At 45.9% G+C, this 22,990-nt stretch overlaps 1 protein-coding gene across 1 annotated transcript in view; it reads right to left on the bottom strand.

Annotated features, from left to right (window-relative positions):
• STRA8 (stimulated by retinoic acid 8) overlaps positions 1 to 22,990 on the bottom strand; it is a 135,502-nt gene that overhangs the window by 27,685 nt on the left and 84,827 nt on the right. Inside the window, exon 6 of the mRNA XM_086953610.1 lies at positions 16,516 to 16,592. Within this exon, the coding sequence (XP_086809736.1) occupies positions 16,516 to 16,592 (77 nt within the window). The remainder of the gene's footprint in view (positions 1 to 16,515; positions 16,593 to 22,990) is intronic.

Raw genomic sequence — 22,990 nt, 5'->3', positions numbered from 1 at the left:
GTAGCTGACCACATCCAGAGGTGCTGTCTTGGGAGCTTGCTCCCAACCCTACTTTACTAGGATGAGAGGTGCTTTGACAAGGTGACCATACGAATTTCAAAGAGGTTGAATCCAACACCTTCTGCAGTACCTCCCTGTAAGCAAACAACAGACATGACAAGAGGACACCACACTACCACATCAAGTGCTCTGATAGTCCCATGATCATGTCTTTCAACAATCCCATTGGTTTGGGGATGAGAGGGTGTGGAGAACATTTGCTACCCCACACTTGTACCACATGGACTTCAAGTATGCGGACATGAAGTTTGTACCCCGGTCAGATACTACCCCCTTGGGCAACTTCTATTTTTATCAGTGCACTGGCCAATGTGGGTGCAGTTTCTGTCCTCATCGCATTAGCCTCTGGGTTCCAGATGATATTGTCCATTAAGACCAGGATGAACCTGCTGCCTAGGGCTGTCTTGAGGTCCAGAGGCCGAACAAAGGGGGTGCCAATGACTGGAAGGGGAACAGGGTGAGCCTTGTGCTTCTCTCCTGACTTCCCACCTGCCTGGCAGGTAGTACATAATCTGTGGCATGCATCTGAGGTCACCTTCATCCGGGGCTAATAAAACTGGCTGATAAGCCTGTCAAAGTTATTGAACTGCCCTCAATGATCATCTGCCAGGGGAATATTGTGCTCCATCTCCAGTAGGCAGATCGAGCAGCACTGGGAACAACTAACACACTGGTTGCACCAGGCTCAGGAACCTAAGGCTCACCATACAGGAGAGCACTCTCCCAGTAAATCAGGTGGTTGCCAGAGATGTTGCTAGCTACATGGGCCTGGGCCTGTTGCCCTAGGTTATCTAGAGTAGGGCTTGGCTGGGGCAGCCACGCGCTATATAAGATACCATAACATTAACATTTCTTTTGAGTTCTGCAGAACATCTCTCTGGTGTGCCCTCCTTCCTTATGCCAATTGGTCCGTTCATGTTCCCATGGTGGCAATGTTCTCCCCTATAGGTTCTAGGGCTTCACCCTCAGGCTCAGCCACCTCCAAGACTGGGAGTTTCAGGAGTGAGTTTTCTGCTCTCCTTATCTTTCCCTTTTTGGCAGGTAACTGGGCCATTTGTCAAAGCACTAGGTCCTCATGAGTACCCTCTCGGGCGGCCATGGACCGTGTGGTCAGGCACACCGATTCAGGCAAACCTAACATCTCCATCTGGGACAGGAGCCCCCCCTCTTTCCAGATGGTGTGCTCCATGTCATTATTGAGCAGGCAATCCACAGGCATGCATAGACTCACAGCTACCCTCAATGAACCTGAGCCCACCCCCATTCAAGTGGAATCAGAGCCACTGGTAATGGACTCCCATGGTTGTCAGTTACTACAACCTGGTGGACTACATTAGAGATTACCTGCTCGGTGTACAGAAGACGACACCTGACGATAGTCTTACTGTCCCTCTCAGAGTCTCCACCAGTTGCCCATTGATGGTGACCCACTGCCTGTACTTTTTATTGTTGCTAGGCATGTGAGCCTTTGGCATCATCCTCCTCCATCACCCAGGGACACTATGGTAACCGCTGCAATTCACCCCATGCTAACTGGGGGAACCTCCATCCCAAGTGCTACGCTTGCAGGCCCTGATGTCTGCCCTCCTTTGGGGGACTGTGCCCTCTTGGGACACTTGACATCACCCTTTACGTCTCCAACCTTATGGCACGCATTGCACTCTGTGGTTAACATTCCTGAGCACTTATGATCAGGAAACCCATTCCTCTAATTCTTAGGTTGGAATTGGGAATCCAGCCCATAGAACTATTTTGAGGACCTTTAATCAATCAAACAATCAATCAGGGAATTGTAAGCACACTACTCCCCCGTGAGGGTCTCAAGGCGCTGAGGGTGGGGTCCGCAGATCCATTTAGTCGAAGAGCTAGGTCTTGCTGAAGGTGTTCAGGGAGGGGGCCCGTCTGATGGCTGCTGGTAGCTCGTTCCAGGTCTTGGCTGCAATGTGAGAGAAGAACTTCCGCCTGCTCTGGTTCTGAAGATGCGCGGTGTTTCGGCCAGTACGAGGTTGGAAGATCTGAGGTTTTTTTTGGGTACGTGGAAGTTCATTCTGTCATTGAGGTATTTGGGTCCGTTGTTGTGTAGGCACCTGTAGGTGTGAGTGAGGATTTTGAAAGTGACTATTTTCTCCATGGGGAGCCAGTGGAGACTTCGTAGGTGTTGACTGATGTGTTTGTGTCAGGGGATGCTGAGAACGACTCTGGCGGTGGTGCTCTGTATTGTCTGGAGTTTGCGGAGAAGGGAGTTGTTGATGCCGGCATAGAGTGCATTTCCATAGTCCAGTCTGCTGGTGAGGAGTGTGTGGTTGACGGTCTTTCTTGACTCAGGGGGGATCCACTTGAAAGTCTTGTGGAGGATGCGGAGGGTGTTGAAGCAGTTGGAGGTGACGGCGTTGACCTGTTGATTCATGGTGAGTGATGAGTCGAGGAAGGGTGGGAGTCTGATCCTTTGGCTTCTTCCGGTGAGGAATGATCGATCCAGTCCAGGGCTGTTCCTTGTATGCCTGCATCGTGTAGTCTGGCGACTAGTGTTCAGTGGGAAACGGTGTCGAAGGCCGTTGATAGGTCGAGTAGGATCAGGGCTGCGGAGTGGCCTTGGTCCAGGATGGTCCGGATGCCGTCTGTGGCGGCGAGTAGGGTGTTCTCTGTGCTCTGGTTGCTTCAGAATCCGGATTGGGAGGGGTCGAGGACGGCGTTCTCTTCAATGAATCGTGTCAGTTTCCTGTTGACTATTTTCTCTGCAACGTTGGCTGCGAAGGGAAGGAGCGAGATGGGCCGATAGTTCTTGAGGTTGGTGGGGTCAGCTGTGGGCTTCTTGGGCAGAGGTCTGACGTGCTTCCAGTCGTCTGGGAAGGTGCCTGTTTTGAAGGTGGTGTTGATGGTGCGTTGTAGTTTGTGTTCAATGGCGGCCACAGCTCTGTGGAAGATGTAAGGGGGGCAGGGGTCGGTGGGGGCCCCGAGTGGATTTTTCATGGTCGAGGCGGTGTCTTCGGCCGTGATCGGTGTCCAGTTGGAGATGGTGGGCTGGCTGGTTGTTTCTGGGGTGAGGAGAGCCATCTGTGGTGCCTGGTGGATGGTTGATGAAGTTGTCGTAGAGGTTTTTGATCTTGAGGTGGAAATAGGTTCTTGGGATGGGGTGATGTCTGTGGCTTCGCTGCGTGGGTTGGTGAATTCTTGAATAACACTGAAAAGTTGCTTGGAGTTGGTGGAGTTAGCCAAGATTTTGTTGTGGAAGAAGTTCCTCTTGGTGGCTCTGAACTGGTTGTGGTAGTCCGTCATGGCGTCCTTGTAGGTGGTATGGTTTTCGGTTGTCTTGGTGTTTCTCCAGTTCTTCTCCAGGCGTCTGCAGGTGTGTCTGGCTTCCTGGAGAGCGGTGGTGACCCAGGCGGCTTTCCTGGGGCGTCGTCTGTCAGGGTTGCATAGCGGGAGAGTCCGTCTGTGCAGTTGGAGTTCCAGGTGTGGAGTTCTCTGGCTGCGTCGTTTGCATCGGGTGCTCAGGTGTGGTTGTCTTGGGTGACGGTGGAGTTAAGTTGCTCGTTGGTAACCTTGCTCCAGTTCCTTCGTGGTGGGCGTGGGACTGGTGTGGCTGCCTTGGGTTTGTTGATGGCGTAGAGTACGCAGTAGTGGTGGTCAGTCCATGACGGCTGAGTTGTGTGGCTGAATTGGATGCTGTTTCCTGCCGCGAAGATGGGGTTGAGGGTGTGTCCTGCTCTATGGGTCGGTGTGTTGACGAGTCGTTTAAGTCCGATGCTGGCGAGGTTGTCACGACCTTTAGAGAACTCCCTGTTTTTATTTTTATCCCCCCCCCTCTTCTTTTGGTGGGGACCCTGTCCACCCTTTTGGAGATCCCCCCCTCCCTGCTACCTTCCTTCTTGGGACACTTTGGTGCTGACCCACTGGTCCGCCTCCTTAGCAAGCTCTCTGGGGTCAGTGAGCTTGCTGTCAACCAAGTGCTGACACAGTTCCAGAAAACAAAGAGTGAGCATGTGCTCTCTCAAAACAAGATTGTACTTCCCGGTAAAATCATTCACTTTGCTACCTCTCACCCAACCATTCAGTGCCTTACTAGAATAAACAAGGAAAGACTGGTTTGGCAGTTTCCGACTGTCCCTAAACGTTACGCTGTATTTTTTGGGGATGAGTCTAAACTTGTCAACAAGGATGGCTTTCATGCGGGCAGACTTCATCTGGTCTCCTATCGCTAGTGTGAGTTGGGTGTCCCTCCCCTCTGTAGACATATGGTTTCAGAGACTTGCCGCCCCACAACTCTACTATTCTGAGAACTGTGCATCCTTAAAGCTACCTTATAGGCTGAGAACTACTTGTTGATATTATCCCCAGCACATACCTAGGCACCAGATCTTTAGGAATGTGGACCCTTTTACCTCCATTGGACACAGCAGTAGCACTGCCACCCTTATTGCTAGATCCCACTTGTTTAACTATGATGTCCAGCTCTTTGAGACTTCGCTTATGAGCTGTTCTCCTTTCTTCTATGGCCAGTTTCTTCATTGCCAAGGCCCCCTCATCTGCTTTTGTTCTGCCACCATGGTCAGGTTCTTTTCAGCCAAAGCTCTCTCTGCCTCAGCTTTCTTTTCCTCCATCTTGAGTTGGCAAATCTACAGCCTAAACTCCCTGTCAACTTTCCTATCTGCCAGCTCCTCTGGAGACAGACCTTGGGAGGACACACTGCTTGTTGCTCTGGGAGGGATCTCCAATTTTGGAGGCAAGACTATGGGCTCAATTTTAAGACCTGTGTTCAGATCCTCTCCTTGCCTCCCCATATCATCCTCCTCCTCATCCTGGTCATCTGGTGCTGTCAGCAACTAGTGAGTCTCTGTCCAGGCCCTCAGAGTTTTCCGAAGCTCCAACTTTTTGGTGCCCTTTTTCAGTTGGAAGTCTCTTTTGCTTACTGAACTCCTTGAGCTGAGACACAGTGTAGCTCTCCAGGGGGATGAGCTTGAATTCAATTTCTGCAGGTATGGTCATAAAAAGTCAGGTAGAATGAGAGTGAATTTGGAAAAGCAAAAAGGGCCAATCAAAGAGAACTATTGGTTTCAAATGATTTATTCTGAATTTTTTACTGTATGACACAACACAAACACAAGTCCCCCATCTCATCATTGAACACTAATGTAGGAAATTGGGTTACTGGTTGAGGAGGGTAACCCCTCCTCAACCAGCAACCACAATTCTTGTCAGGGTGAAACAGAAGCAAACCTCAAATTAACCTGTGCCGAACCCTCTGGTAGCTTGGCACAATAGCAGTCAGGCTTAACTTTGAGGCAATGTGTAAGGTATTTATGCAGCACTACAAACATTAATAAAGTGAAAACACAAGACAATAAAAATCCCACACCAACTTGGTGACTAAGAGAGTAAATATTTGTAAATTATTTGAGATCAAAATAACAAAAATCCAATTAGTAGAACCGGAGGTATCCAATTCTAAAGGTTTAGGTAAAAGTAGAGCTAAAAAGCACAAAACGCCAACTGTGGTTATCTGGCCACGACGGACCGGGATAAAGTCACAAATTTAGGCCGACCCCGATGGAGCACAGGCCAGCTACAGGGACTAAGTTAGGCTCTGTGAACAAAGTACCTTAACGCCTGGTGTGCTGTCTGCGAGGCATGGCTTTGTATCGTCCAACATTGGTTCTGAGCGTTGTGAGGTCCACGATGGGAGGTCCTGCATTGTGTTGTGTCGTGCTGTGTCAATTCTAATAAAGCTGTGCAGAGAGGCTTCCCGAGGCTTCATGCAAGGCGTGTCAATTCCGATGAAGCTTGCAGCTGGGTGGCGAGGCTTTGCCAAGTTTGGTGTCGATTTCGTTGAGGCTCTCAGTTTGAATCACTGCAGTGATTTGCAGTGATTCAAGTCACTCATTTCCAATGAAGCTTGAAGCTGTACAGCAAGGCTTTACGGGGCTTGGTGTTGCTTTGAGATGGATTTGGTGAAGACCACAGCTGGGCTGGCAAAGTACCTCTATCCCCACTTCCAAGGGTCCAGTACTGGATGATCATCATTTGGAGGGTTAGGACTCACATCAGGCAGAATCCAGGTGCAGGGTTCAAGAGAGCTGGAGCCTTTTCTCTCCCTAATGCTCAGATGAGGAGTCCGGCCAACTAGCCCTTAAAGTCACTCTGGTAATCTTGGGTTCAAGATGCAGGTCCCTCCCTTCTCACTTAGGCAGCAGAGTAGCAATCCTTCTTGGGCACAACAGTTCAGCAGTCCTTCTACTGAGTCTTCCACAGGTACAGATGTGTACTCAAGAGTTGAGTCTGAGGGTCCAATATTTATACTTGGTGCCAGCTTGGAAGTAGGAGACGTTTCTAGAGGATTGCACCCCCAAACGTGCTTGAAATGTCCTGCCTGACTGCCCTGGCCCCTGCTTGAGTTGGGGCACAATAGACTAGTGTGAAGTACTTTGTGAGTGTGCTGAGGCAGTGTCTTTGTGATGTGCAAGCGTAGTAGGTGACAACTCCTCTCTATTATCAACTCAGAGATGGCCCATCCTGTCAACACATATTCAACCTTTGTGTCACTGTCTTGGGGCAATACACAAAGACAAACTGCCAGCTACAGCTAGTCATGTGACCCAGGATCCAGAATACATGCACCAAATGGTTAGGAGAGAAATGCCAACTTTTTAACAGCGAATACACAACACAATGAGTGCTGAGGCAATGATAATTATGTAATTGACATGTAAATAAGACATGAACATAAGAAATATTTTAACTACCAACTACGTTATTCAGGATGGTAATCAATGTGTATAATTGAATTTACAGGGATGCCTAATTAAAAAATGTCAGTTGGCGTCCAAGGAAATGATTCACAAACAGTGCTTGCGACAAAGTATGCAACCTAAAAAATAGAGGTATTTAAGATTGTTACTTTTCGAAAGTGGAGAGAAGAGATTGAGGTTTGCTAGTTTCAAGGTGAATAATACAATATTATAAATTACTGTTCACAGAATCGACCCACTCTTGGTCCTGAGGAGAACCCCATTAATGCCAATGGGGTATGAAACACGTTGGCCTAATGTCTGGGGGAGGAATATACACAAGAAATCAACTTTACAGTGGAAATATTGGCAGACAGCCTATTCCGCAGGTAGCGGGCCCCATAAGTTAATACTGGCAGGAGAGGACTGTTTCAATGTGCTATTTGTTATCTCTGCCGTATATTGCTATATTTGAAATGAAGGATTGGTCAAAGAATTGTTTATTTTTATTTCCGCTAAGGCACTGTTTAAATTTGTGAATCTAAAGCTTATGTTATTATCATTATTGTCAATGAAAATTGTTGAAAGGTTTGCCCTCCAGATGACTTGTCTGAAAAATAATACAAATAACTCAAGTAAATTATGACGAAGATGTGAATAAATCACAAGAGCTAATGAAAATTAAGTTATTGGTCCTCTTCTGTTGAGTCAGTACAAAAAACAGGGAACTAGATTTTTTGTTTATATTACAATATTAGGAGCCCTAATCTAGTTGCCATTAAGAGCCCATCCTCTTTCTTGCATAAAACTTTGTAAAAGTGGCATTTTCAGAATTGTGGCAAGCAAATGCACCATTTGAAATGCAGGCCAATTCACCTCATGTAATCGAGACGCAATCTACAATGTTAAGTAACGTCGATTTGTATAGCACCCTAATAACCAAAGAGGGGTTATCTGGAGGGAAATTGTTCCAGGTCACCCAGGCCCTCGTCAGCAGCAGGTTGGACTACAGAAACGCCCTCTACACAGGAACCTCGGCCAAACTCCTGAAACTACTACAATGCATTCCGAATGCCTCTGCACGCCTGATCCTCGACATCCCTCACCGCAGCCACATAACACCCCACCTGAGAGACCTGCACTGGCTCCCCGTCAACAAGAGGATCACCTTCAAGCTCCTCACCCACGCACACAAGGCACTCCACAACACCGGACCAGCATACCTCAACAGATGACTCACCTTCTACACCCCCAACCGCCAGCTCCGCTCCGTCGACCTCTCCCTCACCACTGTCCCCTGAATCCGAAGTGCGACATCAGGCGGCAGAGCATTCTCCCACCACGTCACCAAGACCTGGAACACTCTCCCTATCCTGCTTCGACAGACCCAGGACCTGCTAACCTTCAGAACACTACTCAAGACCTGGCTATTCGAGCAGCAGCAGCAGCATTTCCCCTCCCCCAGCGCCTTGAGACCCCCACGGGTGAGAAGTGCGCTTTACAAATGTTCTGACTGATTGATGAATTGATTGATTCCATATACTGGATGTGATGCAGGGGAATGAGAGACCTCCTGTTTTGCTTTTGCAGATGTAGGTAGTGTGTGAGAGTGAGGCAGAGCAGTGTGGCTCACTGGTTAGAGCAGGCAGACCCTGAAGCAGAGGCCAGACCCGGGACCAGGGTTCGATTCCCGACGCGGCAGGGTGTTGATCTCAAATGTCCACGGACTCGATAATTCTCGCTTCGGTGCCTGACCTAATCATGGGTTCACACTCTGCAACTCTGGGCATTAAGCTTGCTTAATCTCCACAACGCCCCCCCGTGGCGGGATGCCTGGCTTTCACCTTGGGGATGCCCTGTAGGGGCTATCTCACAGGGAAAAACCAGGACGGGTTCCCAAGGCAAGCGCGGAGATACCCCTTCGGGGGTCGATTCTGGCGCTATATAAGAAATGTAATAATAATAATAAAGGTGTCAGGTGGGTTGATGAAAGTGTATGTGGATGTTCAGGTATGCTGGTAATGTATTGTGTAGGGCTGTGTTTGTGTGTGTGTGAGAAGTTTGAAATGGCAGCGATGAATAACTAGAAGAAAAAAATCACACTATCTCAGACACTGAGGTCAGGAAAGAAAGGGCACACAAAAAGACACACAAAGAAAAACAGGATGTGCGAGTGACATCATTCCCTTTACATAGTAGAAAGGTTGGGTCATTTTAAGAAATAAAAGGAAGAAAGATACCTGTAAATGATGCTCAGAGTGAGGCAGATCCTTACAGCTTCATAGGGTAAGAAATGGGATAAGGAATTTGGATGAGGAGGCAATTTACTACTTAACTCTAGCCCAAGCATAGAGCTTGAAGCAAAAATAGTTCATTGCTTAGGGATTGAAATATTAACAAGGTGATATTCATGTATGCTAGATATTTAAGCAGGCAGGCGGTAAACCCTCAGGAGCTCACTGTGTCTACGTTGTGCAGAGGAGCCCCTTACGGAAAGGGGTATATTAGATCTTTCCAAGGGCCCATTCAGTATAGTTCTGCATTTTATGATTGTATTAGCATGTGTGAAAGTAGAACATACAATAACACTGCATGCTCTCACTGAAATCAGCAACAAAGAAATAAAAGGTAAACTGCAGAATTTAGATTATATCTGCAGTTGCCCATTTATGGACATGAAAGTGCAACTCTGTATTGACCTGTTGCAGCTCCTAATAAATATGCGCCAAGCACAGCTTTTGCATGGGCTGCTTACATCTCACTGTTGCATATCCTTCTACATACTATAATCAGATGTACTGCATAAAGTGAACTATCTCAGAGAGAGGCAAATATATGTGTCATAGTGTTTTATGTGGCTCTGGAGTTAGTATGAGCTGTTAGCCAAAAAGTAAAAGGTTGGCATTGGGTAGAACTTGGACAATATTGAAGTGTCAAAATTGGTCTATATCAGCAAAGATGTAATTAGGCTATCCTGTTTTAGGTTTAAACCTATAATAACTGATTCAAAGAAAGGAAAAGGAGAGTGAAGGAATCATTTTTTCTCCCTGAAGGGGCCAATACAATGTAACTTTGTTATACAAAGTAGCAGCAAGTAAGAATGGGCTAACATTATTCTGCTCAAGTTTGTTGTTTAGGGAGGTCACTAAAAATGTGTTTCTTCTTCCTTTTGCTTTTTTCAGTTTTGTGGTCTCTGGTTTAGAAGCATGTTTTAGATCTTGTTTAATTGTTTTATTAACTGTAGGGATCAGGAAATATCAAAATCATATGTGATATTTTGGCTGTGCTTGATTCTTTCACTGATATGTAAAATGGCTGGTTTCAAAAGAATATTTCCTAATATGTGCTATCATAGTTACTGAACACAAGGAGATGATGGACGGAGTGCTGAAACTTTTCAGGAACTCACCCCCAGTCACAGAACTGGGTTGAATCCATCATCATTATTTAGCTCACATTTTCACTCTAGTTCAGACCCAGTCATATGAAAATCAGTCTTGACCATGTGCCTCATGGGAACAGTCCAGCCCGAACTGCCAAGCCAGGTCTTCCCAGGACCAGAGGCAAGCATCCTCGGACAGGTTTCGGGGTAACACCCCTCATCAGCCATGCTAGCTTGAAAACAGTGGCAAAGTGAGCAAAGGACCCCTGTCTGGGCATACCCTTCCAACTTCGGGGGAACAAAGCAAACACAGGAGATGATGGATCGAGCCCTGAACCCTTTCAGACACTCATCCCTAGTCACAGATCTGGGTTGAATTCATCATCATTCTTTAGCTCACTTCACCACCCAGGTTCAGTTTCAGCCATATACAAATTAGTCTTGACCCTGTGCCTCATGGGAACAGTCCAGCCCGAACTGCCAACCCAGGTCTTCTCTGGACCGGAAACAAGCATCCTGGGACCGGTTTCAGGGTAACACCCCTCGTCAGCCCTCATGAGCCAGGCTAGCTTGAATCTAGTGGCAAAATGAGTAATAGACCCACGTCTGGCATACCCTGTCAACTTAGGGCAAACAAAGCAAACACAAAGAGAAGATGGACGGAGCGCTGAAATTTTTCAGACACTCAACCCCAGTCACAGAGAATAGGTAAAACCCCTTAACACGTTAGCACCTCTTTCTAGCGACTTATTATTGATAGTAAGTGAATTGCCAAACATACCAGGCTTTAAACATTCAATGCAAGGTGTAGTGACAGGTATATGTGAAAAAAGTGCTGGCACCAAGCATATGGGATAGTGGTGAAAACATGACACCAGACTTTTGGGAAAAATGGAAACCAGTGTCACTTGGAATGCTGGCAAAACATTCTTACCAAGTTCAACAAAGATTGGAGTGATTATATTTGTAGTGATTTAGCTATGAACATGAAAACGTGCGATTACCTGTCAAAATCGATGCCTGAGCAGAAGTGCTTTCCTGTAAGAGATCCTTTGCACTTACTAGATTGTATGCTGAAAGCATCTTTACAAGTTAATGAAGAATTCAATTGACTTTTTAGTCGATTCTGGTGTACTCTTTTGAAATGCGCAGGAACTAAAACGGAAATATTTCTCATTTTGTGCTTTGTGTGGGATCAAAGAAAGACTCATCCAAACTGTGTCAACGGTGGTTCTCAGTCCAAAAGGCAGTAAATGCTATATTATCCATGTGGAAAACGTTTACAGAATTTTTGCTGAGTGATGATGCCAAAGGCAAGAAATGTGAGGATATTCAGACGCATATTGATAGTGATGTGAAAAAAAGTACACTCTACAACATTCTGAGATTTTCACAGGAAAACATGACTGCTGTAGTGGACATAATAAAAAAACTGTCTGAAAACATCCTTGTCTACCAAGTGTTCAGCATAAGTGGTGTAGATGTGAAACATCTCCTTGAGAGTAGGCTCGGCAACACTTTGAATGACTTTGGCACTGCAACATGTTCCATGTTAGAGTGCTTGTCACTTGGTAAGCAAAGATATTTTGAGGAGCAATTCAGGAAGTTTTATTTTACAATGTATGAGAAATGGCTTGCACTGATTCATAGAAATGTCACTTTACCAACCATGGGGTTTGAAGTCAATGAAGCCTGACTGTTAAGGGGAATTTTCGATGGACTTTCAAAAGTGCTACTTAATGTTTGACCGCTTTAATAACTGAGGGCATATGCACCCTGGTCAACATATTTGTTGCAAAAACTGTCCCAGAGAATTGCAATCTTAAGGTATACCAGTATTGGCAAGGAAAACTATGTCAGTAGCTAGAGTTAGCAAATTGTGTGCTGGCTGTTTTGCCATTGACTGTCTCAAGTGCCAATGCTGAGAGGGCCTTTTCACAGATAAACGCTCCCATTGGAAGGAAAGAGCGAGCGTGCATGACCAAAATGACCAAAGACTCACTGAAGAAGTATTGCATGGTGTAATACAATAGGCTTGATTTGAAAAATTGTTTTTGGACCTCATATGCACTGTAAATACCTTGCACTATCAGTGCAGAAAGCATGTAAATGTAAATGTAAATGTAAATGTAAATGTAAATAAATGTAAATAAAAGCAAAACATTCCATAAACACCAGAAAAACACTGTCACTGTTGTTTTTAATGGTTGAAAAATGTGTAACGACTGATTTTTTTTTTTTGTGAATATATTTTATTGGTTTTCTGTCTATTTCGGCACATACAATCAGCACTTACAGGTACGTTAGGCAAATGGTCAAAAATAAGTATTTCGCATAGTCCACATTGTAATGCAGTAACAGTTTAAAGCAAGAACAGTTCAGCATGATACCACCAATGTGTCGCACTGTTCTTTCATGCAGGTTGGCAGCTCGGTGTGCATGGACATGTGAGTCGTGTTAAGCATAACGACGCCCAATACCAGTTGTGGTGCAGGTCAGGACCCAAGAATGCGTTGTGGCGCACAGCGGAATGTTCTCGTCAGGGCACATATGTCTCTGGCCTTCTCTGACGTCTGATGTGCGATGTATCGTGTTATATTTCCGTGTGTTAGGAGTGCTGAATGCCAGAGCAGTAGTAATAACCAACTCAATTCACGCAAACTTAAAACAGTCGTGCCAGCGGAGAAAATACCCTGGCTTCGTAGCGTAACTGTAACAGAAACGGAGGAGTGATACAAAACAGGGGAAGAGTGGGAGAAAGGTAGAGATAAGCCTTTGCAGTGCCACCTGTAGGCGGAAGGAATTGGGGTAGAGAATTAGGGTCACGAGGTAAGTGAGACGAGGGTGTGGTATCTATGAGGTCCGAGGGGTGTCAACACGCACTCGCGGGGGCAAGCGCCCCAAGTCGTGGCGAGGGAGTCGTTCAGTGGCTGTCATGTGTGGCGGGAGGGTGAGCCCTTTCCCAGAGGTGGGGGAGGTGACCTTGCTGTGTCTATCGTTTGTCTGAGCATTGGTAGTAGGGGCATGTGGGGTTTGTGGGAGTCAGTGCATCCTGCCCCTGCTGCATCGTCGCGTCATAGAGCCGAGTGTTGCATTCCGCATCCTATCATGGATGGGAGAGGGGGGTGGTGTGTGTGCGGGGTTGTCTATCCCATGTCATGCCTATAGCTGGCCTAGGGAGGGGCTCCAGTTCAAGTGATCCCCTGTTCCGTGCTTGCTTGATGGAAGGATGTCAGCCCTGCCGTCTCCGCCCGACGTAACGTCATGCTTTCCGCTCTCGCCCAATTGGTGAAAGAAGCATACCAATACTTAACATGTGGAGGTCCGCTCTTCTTCCAGCGCATGGTAAGTAGGCACTTGGCCGTGACAAGGCCCAGATCCCAGAACCTGGACGGCACTTTGTTTAGTTTAGTACTTTTATATAGCCCCAGAATGCAGGCTTCCCATGTGTGCGGTACCTCCTCTTCTGTACTGTGTGCCAGTAGGGTTGTGATTGTGGTCCAGTACGACCGAACGTCGGGGCATGCCCAGAGCATGTGCAGTAGGTCTGCTCCGATCAGGGAGCATCTCGGGCATCCGGCGGTGTTAATCGAGAAATATTTGTTAATCTTATCAGGTGACAGGTACGCACGTGTAAAATATAAAACTGTATTATCTTGAAACAGGAGCTGCGTGGAACATTGACAGGGCTAGCCAGCACCATCGCCCATTCCTTGTCCGTCCATTCCCTCCCTCTATCCGTTGCCCATTTGGTTCGTAATTGCAGGGTAGGGTGCTGCGTGTGTTCTAGGAGGGCCTGCGCCAGGCAATGTATCACGTGGGACCGATTACCCATGACATGTAGATATTGCATGAGGTGGTGCATTTGTGGCTCCTCAGACATGTCTCCCCAGGTGTCTGCTAGCGTACATATTAAAGACGCATGTAGAAGAAACTGCCCAGCTGGTAGGCCTGTGCTCTCAGCCAGCTCTTCAAAAGGGAGCAAGGTACCATCCGCGTAGAGATCTCCCAACGTCTCCACTCCAGCCCGTGTCCAGCTCTCCAGTGTGGCTGTTATTACCGCTCCGCCCACCCTGGGAGTGCCCAGCAAGGTGAGCACCGGGGCGTAGGGCTTCACCCCTCGGATTAGTTTCAGGCTGCGCAGGAAGCACTTGCGTGCCACCGCTAGATGTATCTGCATGGGGCAGGGGACTCTGGTCAGTGGATGAAACAGTGTGTGGATTTGTGCAGGGGTCCAGGTGGTGGTATCAGTGGCAGCATCTCCCAGATTTCTGCCACCCAGCCAACCCGACACCCATTGCAGTTGCGCTGCCAGGTAATATAATTCCAAGTTGGGGACCGCGAGGCCCCCGGTTTCAGCAGGCGCGTATAATTTGGTCAGCGCTACACGAGTACACGAGGCCTCCCCACATTCCATATGAGGGTTCGGAGCAGGGCTTCCAATTCACGAAACACTCGGTGGGAACATAGCTCGGAATGTTCGCGTAATAATACAGTAGACGCGGCAAGACTATCATTTTTGTCAGCGCGACTCGGCTAGGTACGTTCAGTGGTAGAGTTCTCCAGAAGGTTATTTGGGTGCGTAGTGAGAAGATCGCCCTCATCAGGTTCCCCTCCAGGATGTCTAGTGGGTTCCGGTATATATGTATTCCCAGGTACCTGAAGGTGGTAGGGTACCAGGTGAGTCTCTCGCCATCTATCCGGATATCGCATTCTGGCGTGTCCGGGCTGAAGGGGTATACTCCTGATTTGGCCCAATTAACTTTTAGGCCCGACATGGCTTCAAAGGCCCGAAATGTATCCGACAGAGACCTCGGGGCACTGGTCAGATCTCTTACATATAGAAGCAGATCATCCGTGTAAAGCGAAACCGTGTGCACTCCGTCCGCCATTGGGACACCCCATTCCTCCCCCTGCGCCTGGAAAATGTGTAACCACTGATAACCACTTTTTTAAGGTATTGAAATCACTTGAAAACACTGGGAAAAAAACACCAACATTTACCAAAAATAGAAATTGAAAACAGGAAAGCCTAGGTATAACCCAAGCATATTTAAACCATCAGGATTAGAAAGTTTTGATAAGCAGGGATTGGTAGTCTTGGTACGCAGCAGTACTACTGAATTTTGAGCCTTTTCCTTCAAAGGCTCATATGCAGTTTATTAATCACAACAGCCACAATAACCTAGGAACTGGGACAATATGTCTCAACACTATAGTGAACGATTCATATAGATGGGCGTTGGAGAGGATGAACTGTTCTCAGAAAATGTCTTGATCTTGCCTTCAAATATTTTTGCAACCCAACGTGTATGCCTTGAGCTGGAGTCTTATAGTAACCATATATGCTGGGCTTGCAATTGATTTCAAATATTCAAATAGTGCTCTGTTTTGTCATTTAGCCTTCCATATTACTATAAAAAAATGTTGTTCATGCATTGTAAATGCATTCTTAATACCTTCTGCTGAGCACTGTTTTCAATCCAGATAAGAGTTAGTCTCAAGAGCACAAGCTCACACTCTTGAGAATCCTTTGTTCCCTCAGGCACTACAAAAGCTACTCCTATCCCCCTTGAAACATCCCTCACATCACATCCTCTTAGGCCACCGAACACCGGCTACTACGGTAAACAATCTACTATTAGTCCACTCGCACGTCCAACATGATTCATTGCTGTTGCCATTTATGATTGGCACTGGCCTGCTTTTCTGACTAAGTCATTGCTTCAGATTTCCCAGACAAAATAAGGAGAGCAGAGCAGTGTTCTCTGTGCGGGTATCTACATTTTTTTATAGGCATCAACATGCCAGATCAGTAGTAGTAGAATTGCCAACCTGCCTAAATGTTCAGCAAATCTCAAAGGGCTTGGAAGTGACATGGGATGGAAATTTAACATCCCTCAAAATGCCCCTTCGTTCATGTACCTCTGCATGGCGCAAATCCGCAACATGCCCATTTGCCTACATTCAAAGATGTCACGACTGGAGCAGAATCGGTATGTACGATGTAAGACTCTCATGGCTTTGACGGCTGACATAGTTAGGGAGAAATCAATTGACTATACATGCAGACATTTTAGATTCCCTTCATTTTAAACACTGTCAAAATAGTGCTCATTCAACATTCATTGTTAACAACGATTAGCCAGAAAGACAGAGAACTACGGAAGAAGGAGAACCCACAAACACTTGTGATGATCACTTAATACGATTATGCAGAGCTTAAACCTGGGGTGGGTGGGCTGGTTGACACTGTAACAGCAACGTCAGAAGGGCTGCTGAGCAATGTATTTTCCCACAAGTGTGCGAGGGATTCTACTTCTTTGAGGAGAAAGAAAAGGCACTTACCTTGGACTAGACAGGCCTTGCACTTCACTGTGATCGAGAAACCCAGCAGCCAGATCAAAGGCGTCTTCAAAAAGGATCTAAAAAGAGAGACAAATGATGCCTGGGGATGTTCTTGGAGTCTCTTTCAGATTATACGATTGCATTAAATACTTGTCACCAATGAACCCTGCTTCTAGGGGATCTCAACTGTGCGTGCACTCATGCGCTACAATCCATGAATACAAAGCGAGGGCTCAAAAATAACAAGTGAAAGCCCCGCCACATAACAGAAAGATGGGGCTAACCATCAATATTTAAAGTTAGCAAAATTGTGTGTTCCATTAGGACCAGCCAACCTTTAGGGAAAGATATGGGGAAACACTTGTCCTTGCTATAAAACTTAATTTACGTTTTTGTAAAAAGGGGAGGGGCATAATACATCATGAACAACACCAGAATAAACTAGGAAGGCCTAGTGGTGATGCCCATGCAGATCCGATTATGCATTCAAATCAGACATTACTTCTTAGCCCCTTGCTTGCTTCCACTTCAACCCTGAAGTGAAACGGAGACTATCACTTCACTTTGGCGACAAGTGGAAGGAAGCAACAGTCCAGGTACGTAGAGTATTCAGTTCAATACTCTTTATTTCAGTAAAATACCATAAAAGAGACAATCACAATAAAATATAGAAACATTATACAGTACTCTTTACAAGAAAGAAAAGACTTTAAAATGAAAAATGAACCTTAAAATAAGATAAAACGATGAGCTATATAAAGACGGAATACACAATTTCCTTATAGGTAAACAAAGACATTTAAAATCAGTCATATCAAAAGATAATAGACCCAGCAGTAAATAAATTACTTCAAATTTCTTTCTAGCATACCACATAGTCATTAAAAACCTAAAAACAGCAAGCACCATGGGCTCTGTTAAATCCGTCTGCATAATTCAGCACGCCTCCACATGTCTAGTAACCGCTAGACATCTAGATACGGGAATTATCCACTGTGCCCTAGCCCTACTGTAGATTGGACAAAAAAAAACAACATACAGTTTCCCTTTCATGTCCCCAGGTTGGGCATCCCATTGCAGATAAGTCTGCAGACTTTGCCCATCTTGAGGTAAAAGTGCATAAAGGGAGAGTGCTGTATCAATAGAGGGCGAACCCGTTTGCGCATGGAAAAACAGCATGGGGAATGTACAAACCCTATTTTCCGAGTTGCAATTTTTTTCATCACACAAAATAGGGTTTTGCAACTCGCTATTTGGAATGGGTGTTCCCTTCCTAATAGTGAGTGCACCACCACGTAAAAATGCTTTGCGTCCGCAAATGCGGGCGCAAAACACTCGCAAATTACCACTCTCTTTAAAAGGATGGTAATGCACTCGCAAAAGGGGACCCCTTCCCCTTTGCAAATGCAGGGGAAATATTTTTTAAGGGCAGGCAGTGGTTCCAGGAACCATTGCCTGCCCTTAAAAAACTTAATCTAGTTAAGTTTCAATGGGGTGACCCAGTATCCCTGAGAACGTGGGCAATAAAGAAATATGATAAACAATTGGTTCTTTCGGGTGCAACAAATTTCTTCAATTATATCTCATTTAAACATAACCTATTCAATTTTTGTAAACTCGAGTTAATCAAATCCAAAATGGGAATCCAAACCATCTAAAGAGTTTGCAAGTTACTTTATAGATTGTATTAATTTATAAATACTATTATTTCAAGGCAAAGGTAAAAAGGCTGTCAATTTCATACATGAGTGCATTGGGTGATAATTTGTGACAATAGGTGTTCAGTGTGATTTAGTGCCATACAATATATACAGTATTGCTAGGACGGGATTGGGGAAAAAGGGGAATTGTGACCAATATACAATTTTTTCAGAACATTCTGTAAGCAGTATTAATCTGTTTTGAATACAGAGTCTTTGGTAAGTGTGGTCCACTGAGATGCAATGTCGACGTTTCAACCCTATGATAGCGCTCTTGAAGCGTCTGCCTGGGTCTTTATCAGGACTGGGGGGGTGGGATTGGTGGGGGGGGGGGGGCAGGAGAGAGTGCGTGTGGCAGCCTAGTGATTTAAAAAAGAGAAGGAGTTTTGGTCAGGTTTGGATTCATGGTACGAGTCAACTATGGTCAAAATAAAGTCTGTTCCACTCACCTCCAAGTAGACCCAGCCGGGCCAGCTTTGGAGTTTGCTGAGGACAAATTTCTTTGGATGGGACTGTTGGGATGTCGTAAATATTTAATTTACCATCTTAATTTCTATGCAGGTAAGTACTTAATCAAAAATAACTCAATCGGAAAGAAAGAAAACAGAGTCCGTGGTGTTAGAGTTCTTAGGGGTTTTATTCCTTAAAAAGGAATCGTTCCGGAATTGGATATCATGTTCCTGCAACCACACAGGGTTCAGGAAGGGATAGAGCAATGTTTTATTGACAATACATAGCTTATATACTTAATTTACATCATAGAAAGCAATATAGTAGGAATAACAGCTGAGAGTAGACAAGATAACAGCATCCACGTGTTACTAGTACGTAATCAGAAGGCGTGGACTAGGCGTAACTGGAGGTGTGCTCTAGAAACGTCACAGGTAGGTGTCATATGTGGGTGGCACTTAAACAGAAATGTTGCAATGTCAGCAGAAATCAGAGGCTTGGATGCGCGCGCAGCTGCATGACGTGTGATTGGCGTGAAACTGGAGGGTGCAGGGGGCTTGACATTTACACTGACGGAAAGAGACAGAAGTCTGGCATGTCAGATCAACTTGTGCTTCTATCATATCTGATATCTGATGTTTAGGAACTGCGCTATCTGGGCGGAAAGGTCTCTGGGGCAGAAGCTATTCTATACTGACTGTGAGTGCGTGTATAAGCGCCTGAGTGTCTGCATGAGAAGCGTGGGGGCATGGGCCTTCCATGGGAGCATGGTAACAGAGGCTATGAATTACTTGTACGGAGACAGGCCGGCCCTTTGGCTCTGCAGCTGGGGAATGTTTACTGAAACTAGAAGGCAGGAATGTATCTTCGAGGAGCGGAACAGATAACTCGAAGGTTGTAGTCAGTCTTGGCAGGCAGCAGGCTGAGCTAAGCGTGGTGGGCCGCGCTGGAAGTAAAGCAGAGTTCACAGGTACGGGGGCAGCCTGGGCAGCCTGGGCTGAGGCTTTCAGAGTCAGAAGGAAGAAAGAGGCTCGATGGCAGAAATTCAGGGCCTACTTTGCCAGAGCTGAAAAACATGTAAAGTACACTACAAAAAGACGTTGGCATAGCATACTTAGGAACAGACTATCCAACCCATTCAGGGTGGGTCTGAAAGAGGACATGTTAACGTTGGACGCAAATGTATTTGCGTCTTCATAGCTGGCACAGGAGGGAAGTTACATGCACTTTAACTCGTACATGGAGACGGTGGGGTACACGATAGGGAACATAACTTGACCAAAAATTTATATTTCCTCATTCCCTCCTTGTTCCCTACGGACCCTTCATGATATATCGATCATCATGAATTGATCAGTTTGTTCTTGTAACATAATTTGCTCGTCTCTCTTCCGTTGTCTGTTTGAGAGAAAACTGGAATGTTCAATGCACGATGTGGCACACAGTCCACATATCGCCGGCCCACACTGTAGGCACAGGCAGCAGCTGAATACTATGACAAGGCCAACGCCTAAGAAGGATAGGATCTTCCATCCCCAAGCGGACAACGTTGTCCAGAACCAACCGGACCAAGTCCAGGTGCCTGGATTCTGATGTATTAAACTTGCAATTTTGTGAAGACGTGTAATAGCTTTGTATACAGATGGCGCGTTTTCTGGAATGAAAACACAGCAACTTGACCCGATGACCTTACAGGCTCCACCTCTATCTGCCAAGATGACGTCAATAACAAGACGATTCTGAAGGACAACAACCCGCATGGCGGACTGTTCCTCAGTTAGGTTACCTAAGGCGGAGGCAGTTTCATGTACTACTGCTTCAAGGGTTCTAGTTAATCTACGTATTAATTTACTGTTTTGGACGGGGCCTAAAAAGAAAAAGAATCCTTTATTAAAATCGGTGTACTGTTCCCATGCCGTTTCTGTATAGTCGACAAGCGGGAGATCTCTTCGGAGTCTATTCTTTACTAGATTTGTGTTTCTGTGATAATCAGGAGGGGCTAGAAAAACAGGTGGCAGAAGGAATGCAATATAACAGGTACCATCCCAATCTGGAGGCAGACGTATGTATGCGGTATGACCACAAACAAAATAAGAATGACGGGTAGCTTTAAAGGACGATTTACCACGATCACTGAATTCGACCACAGTAGTACATTTACTATGACCTAAGTGTACTGAACCTTTCTTCCTGACACATAATTCACCAGTGACTGGTAATACTGACATAGCGGGCAGAACTGGTGCAGCTTCGGATTCAACAGTAAGAATCATAAGGTTAATTGTGTAATTACTTAATCCATATACTTCATTTTCTAGATCAGTTCCTATTCTAATGGGGAGTCCCTCCTTATCAGGGTAACAGACGTCGAGCAGGACTAAGTTCAGATTTCCCCAAACCCAGCTCCCGTCGAGAACAGCAATATCAGGATCTAAGGAATTAATTATTTTAAACCATGCACCACAGGAGCCGTTGTGAGTGAACGGGTACGGGAAGAGGGGCAGAGCTCCCTTGTAATTCTGGTAGGGAGGGAGTCGGCCACATATCCAGCAGTTTGTAGCGTTATTAGTCTGATGGGAGTGATGTAACATACTAATGAATGTGTTGTTGCGCAGCGCAAGTCTATAAGAAAGTTCATGTGGAGGTAACTCACTAAAAGAATGTTCAGCAGAAACATTGTAAGCAGATTGTTCACGCTTGAAAATAGGGCAATAGATTGGAAGAAGTATACTTGCAACAATAATCAGAATACTTAGAAAAAACATAATTAATAATGTCACTATACAGTGACTACGCAGTAATTTGCAGTATGTACGTTTCTTGAATTGTCTCTCTCTCTCTCTATCTCGATCTAGGGGATACATGTCAGAAACTATTTAACCGATTCACCTAGGGGAGGACTTAAACAATTAAACTGTCTGACTTGCTAGATCGAAGCTTTAGTCGGTACTCCTCTTGGGGAGTTTTCTCTCGTTCAGGTATTTTAAAGTCACTAGGTTTAATACAGTCTTTGGTGGGGGTGGGCGAGTCAAGGTCTGGTTTCAGTTCGTTGCATAGTTTAATATGACTCGTGTGGACCCACCCCTTTCTGCCCTCCAACTTCACTGCGGTCCTCGTAGTAAGAAGGACGGTCTTCGGCGCTTTCCAGCGGGGCTCCAGCGGGCTTTTCCTGTCAAAATTCCTCACTAGGACCATGTCGCCAGGACGGACATCATGCGGCTTTACATCAGTGTTGTCAGGAAATGCTGCGGCAACCTGTGAACGACATGATTGGAGTGCAGACATCAAGGAGGCAAGGTAATCTGTCAACATGTTACAATCAACATCGGTAATTTTCTTAGGAATGGGCGTCCCCCACATATTCGGTGGTCTGCCAAAGACCACTTCATACGGGGATAGTCCTGATCTCGAATGTGCAACCATTCTCATATAGAACAGTGCAACTGGCAGGGCGACTATCCAGTCGACCCCTTTCTCCTGGCATATTTTGGCAAGGCGGATCTTAAGTGTCTGGTTATGCCTCTCTACGAAGCCTGCGGCTTCGGGATGTCGGACACAGTGGAATTTCCACTGATATCCTAGCAAAAGGGAGACATGCTTCATGAGTTCGGATGAGAACGGCTGTCCGTTGTCTGAGTACACGACACGAGGCAGGCCGTATCGTGGGAAGAATTCTCGAACCAGCTGCTTGGCAGTGGTCGGGGCAGTGTAATCTGAGACTGGGTATGCTTCGGTCCAACGAGAGAGTGCACAAACAACTACGAGGACATATTTGAATCCTCGACAACGGTCCATCTGGATATAATCCATCTGGAGGACTTCAAAAGGGTGATCGGGAGGATGAAATCCACCTTGCTCTACAGGGACGCTTTTACCTGGATTGAACTGACAACAGATCATGCAAGTACGCACTTTCTGTTTTGCTGCCGCTCGCAAGTGTTTGTTGTACCAGAGATTCTGTAAACTGTCTAACATAGCTTTTTCTCCTAGATGTGCAGGAATATGTGCTGTATTTATCATGATTTGAACCATGGAGTCGGGGAGGAACCATGCAGGTTTTCCCTTTGTGACCCATCCTTGATCTGTCTGGATCCCTCCTAGTTCAGTCCATTTCTTTATTTCATCTGAAGTGGCATGTGTCTGAATATCGATTACGTCTAGGGTGGGATCCCTGACTGACATACACTGAATTGGTACTATTGTCTTTGTCTCATCAGTAGTCTGGGTGTGAGTCAATGCTGTATGTTTTGCTGTCTGGTCTGCCAGGTCGTTACCCTGGGAAACAGAATCTGTAACCTTAGTATGTGCTTTACACTTCATGACTG

The sequence above is a fragment of the Lissotriton vulgaris genome, chromosome 1_2, assembly GCF_964263255.1.
Source record: "Lissotriton vulgaris chromosome 1_2, aLisVul1.2, whole genome shotgun sequence".
Taxonomy (NCBI): Eukaryota; Metazoa; Chordata; class Amphibia; order Caudata; family Salamandridae; genus Lissotriton; species Lissotriton vulgaris.
Note: the sequence above shows the minus strand (reverse complement) of the source record. Positions and strands in the feature narration are given on the sequence as shown.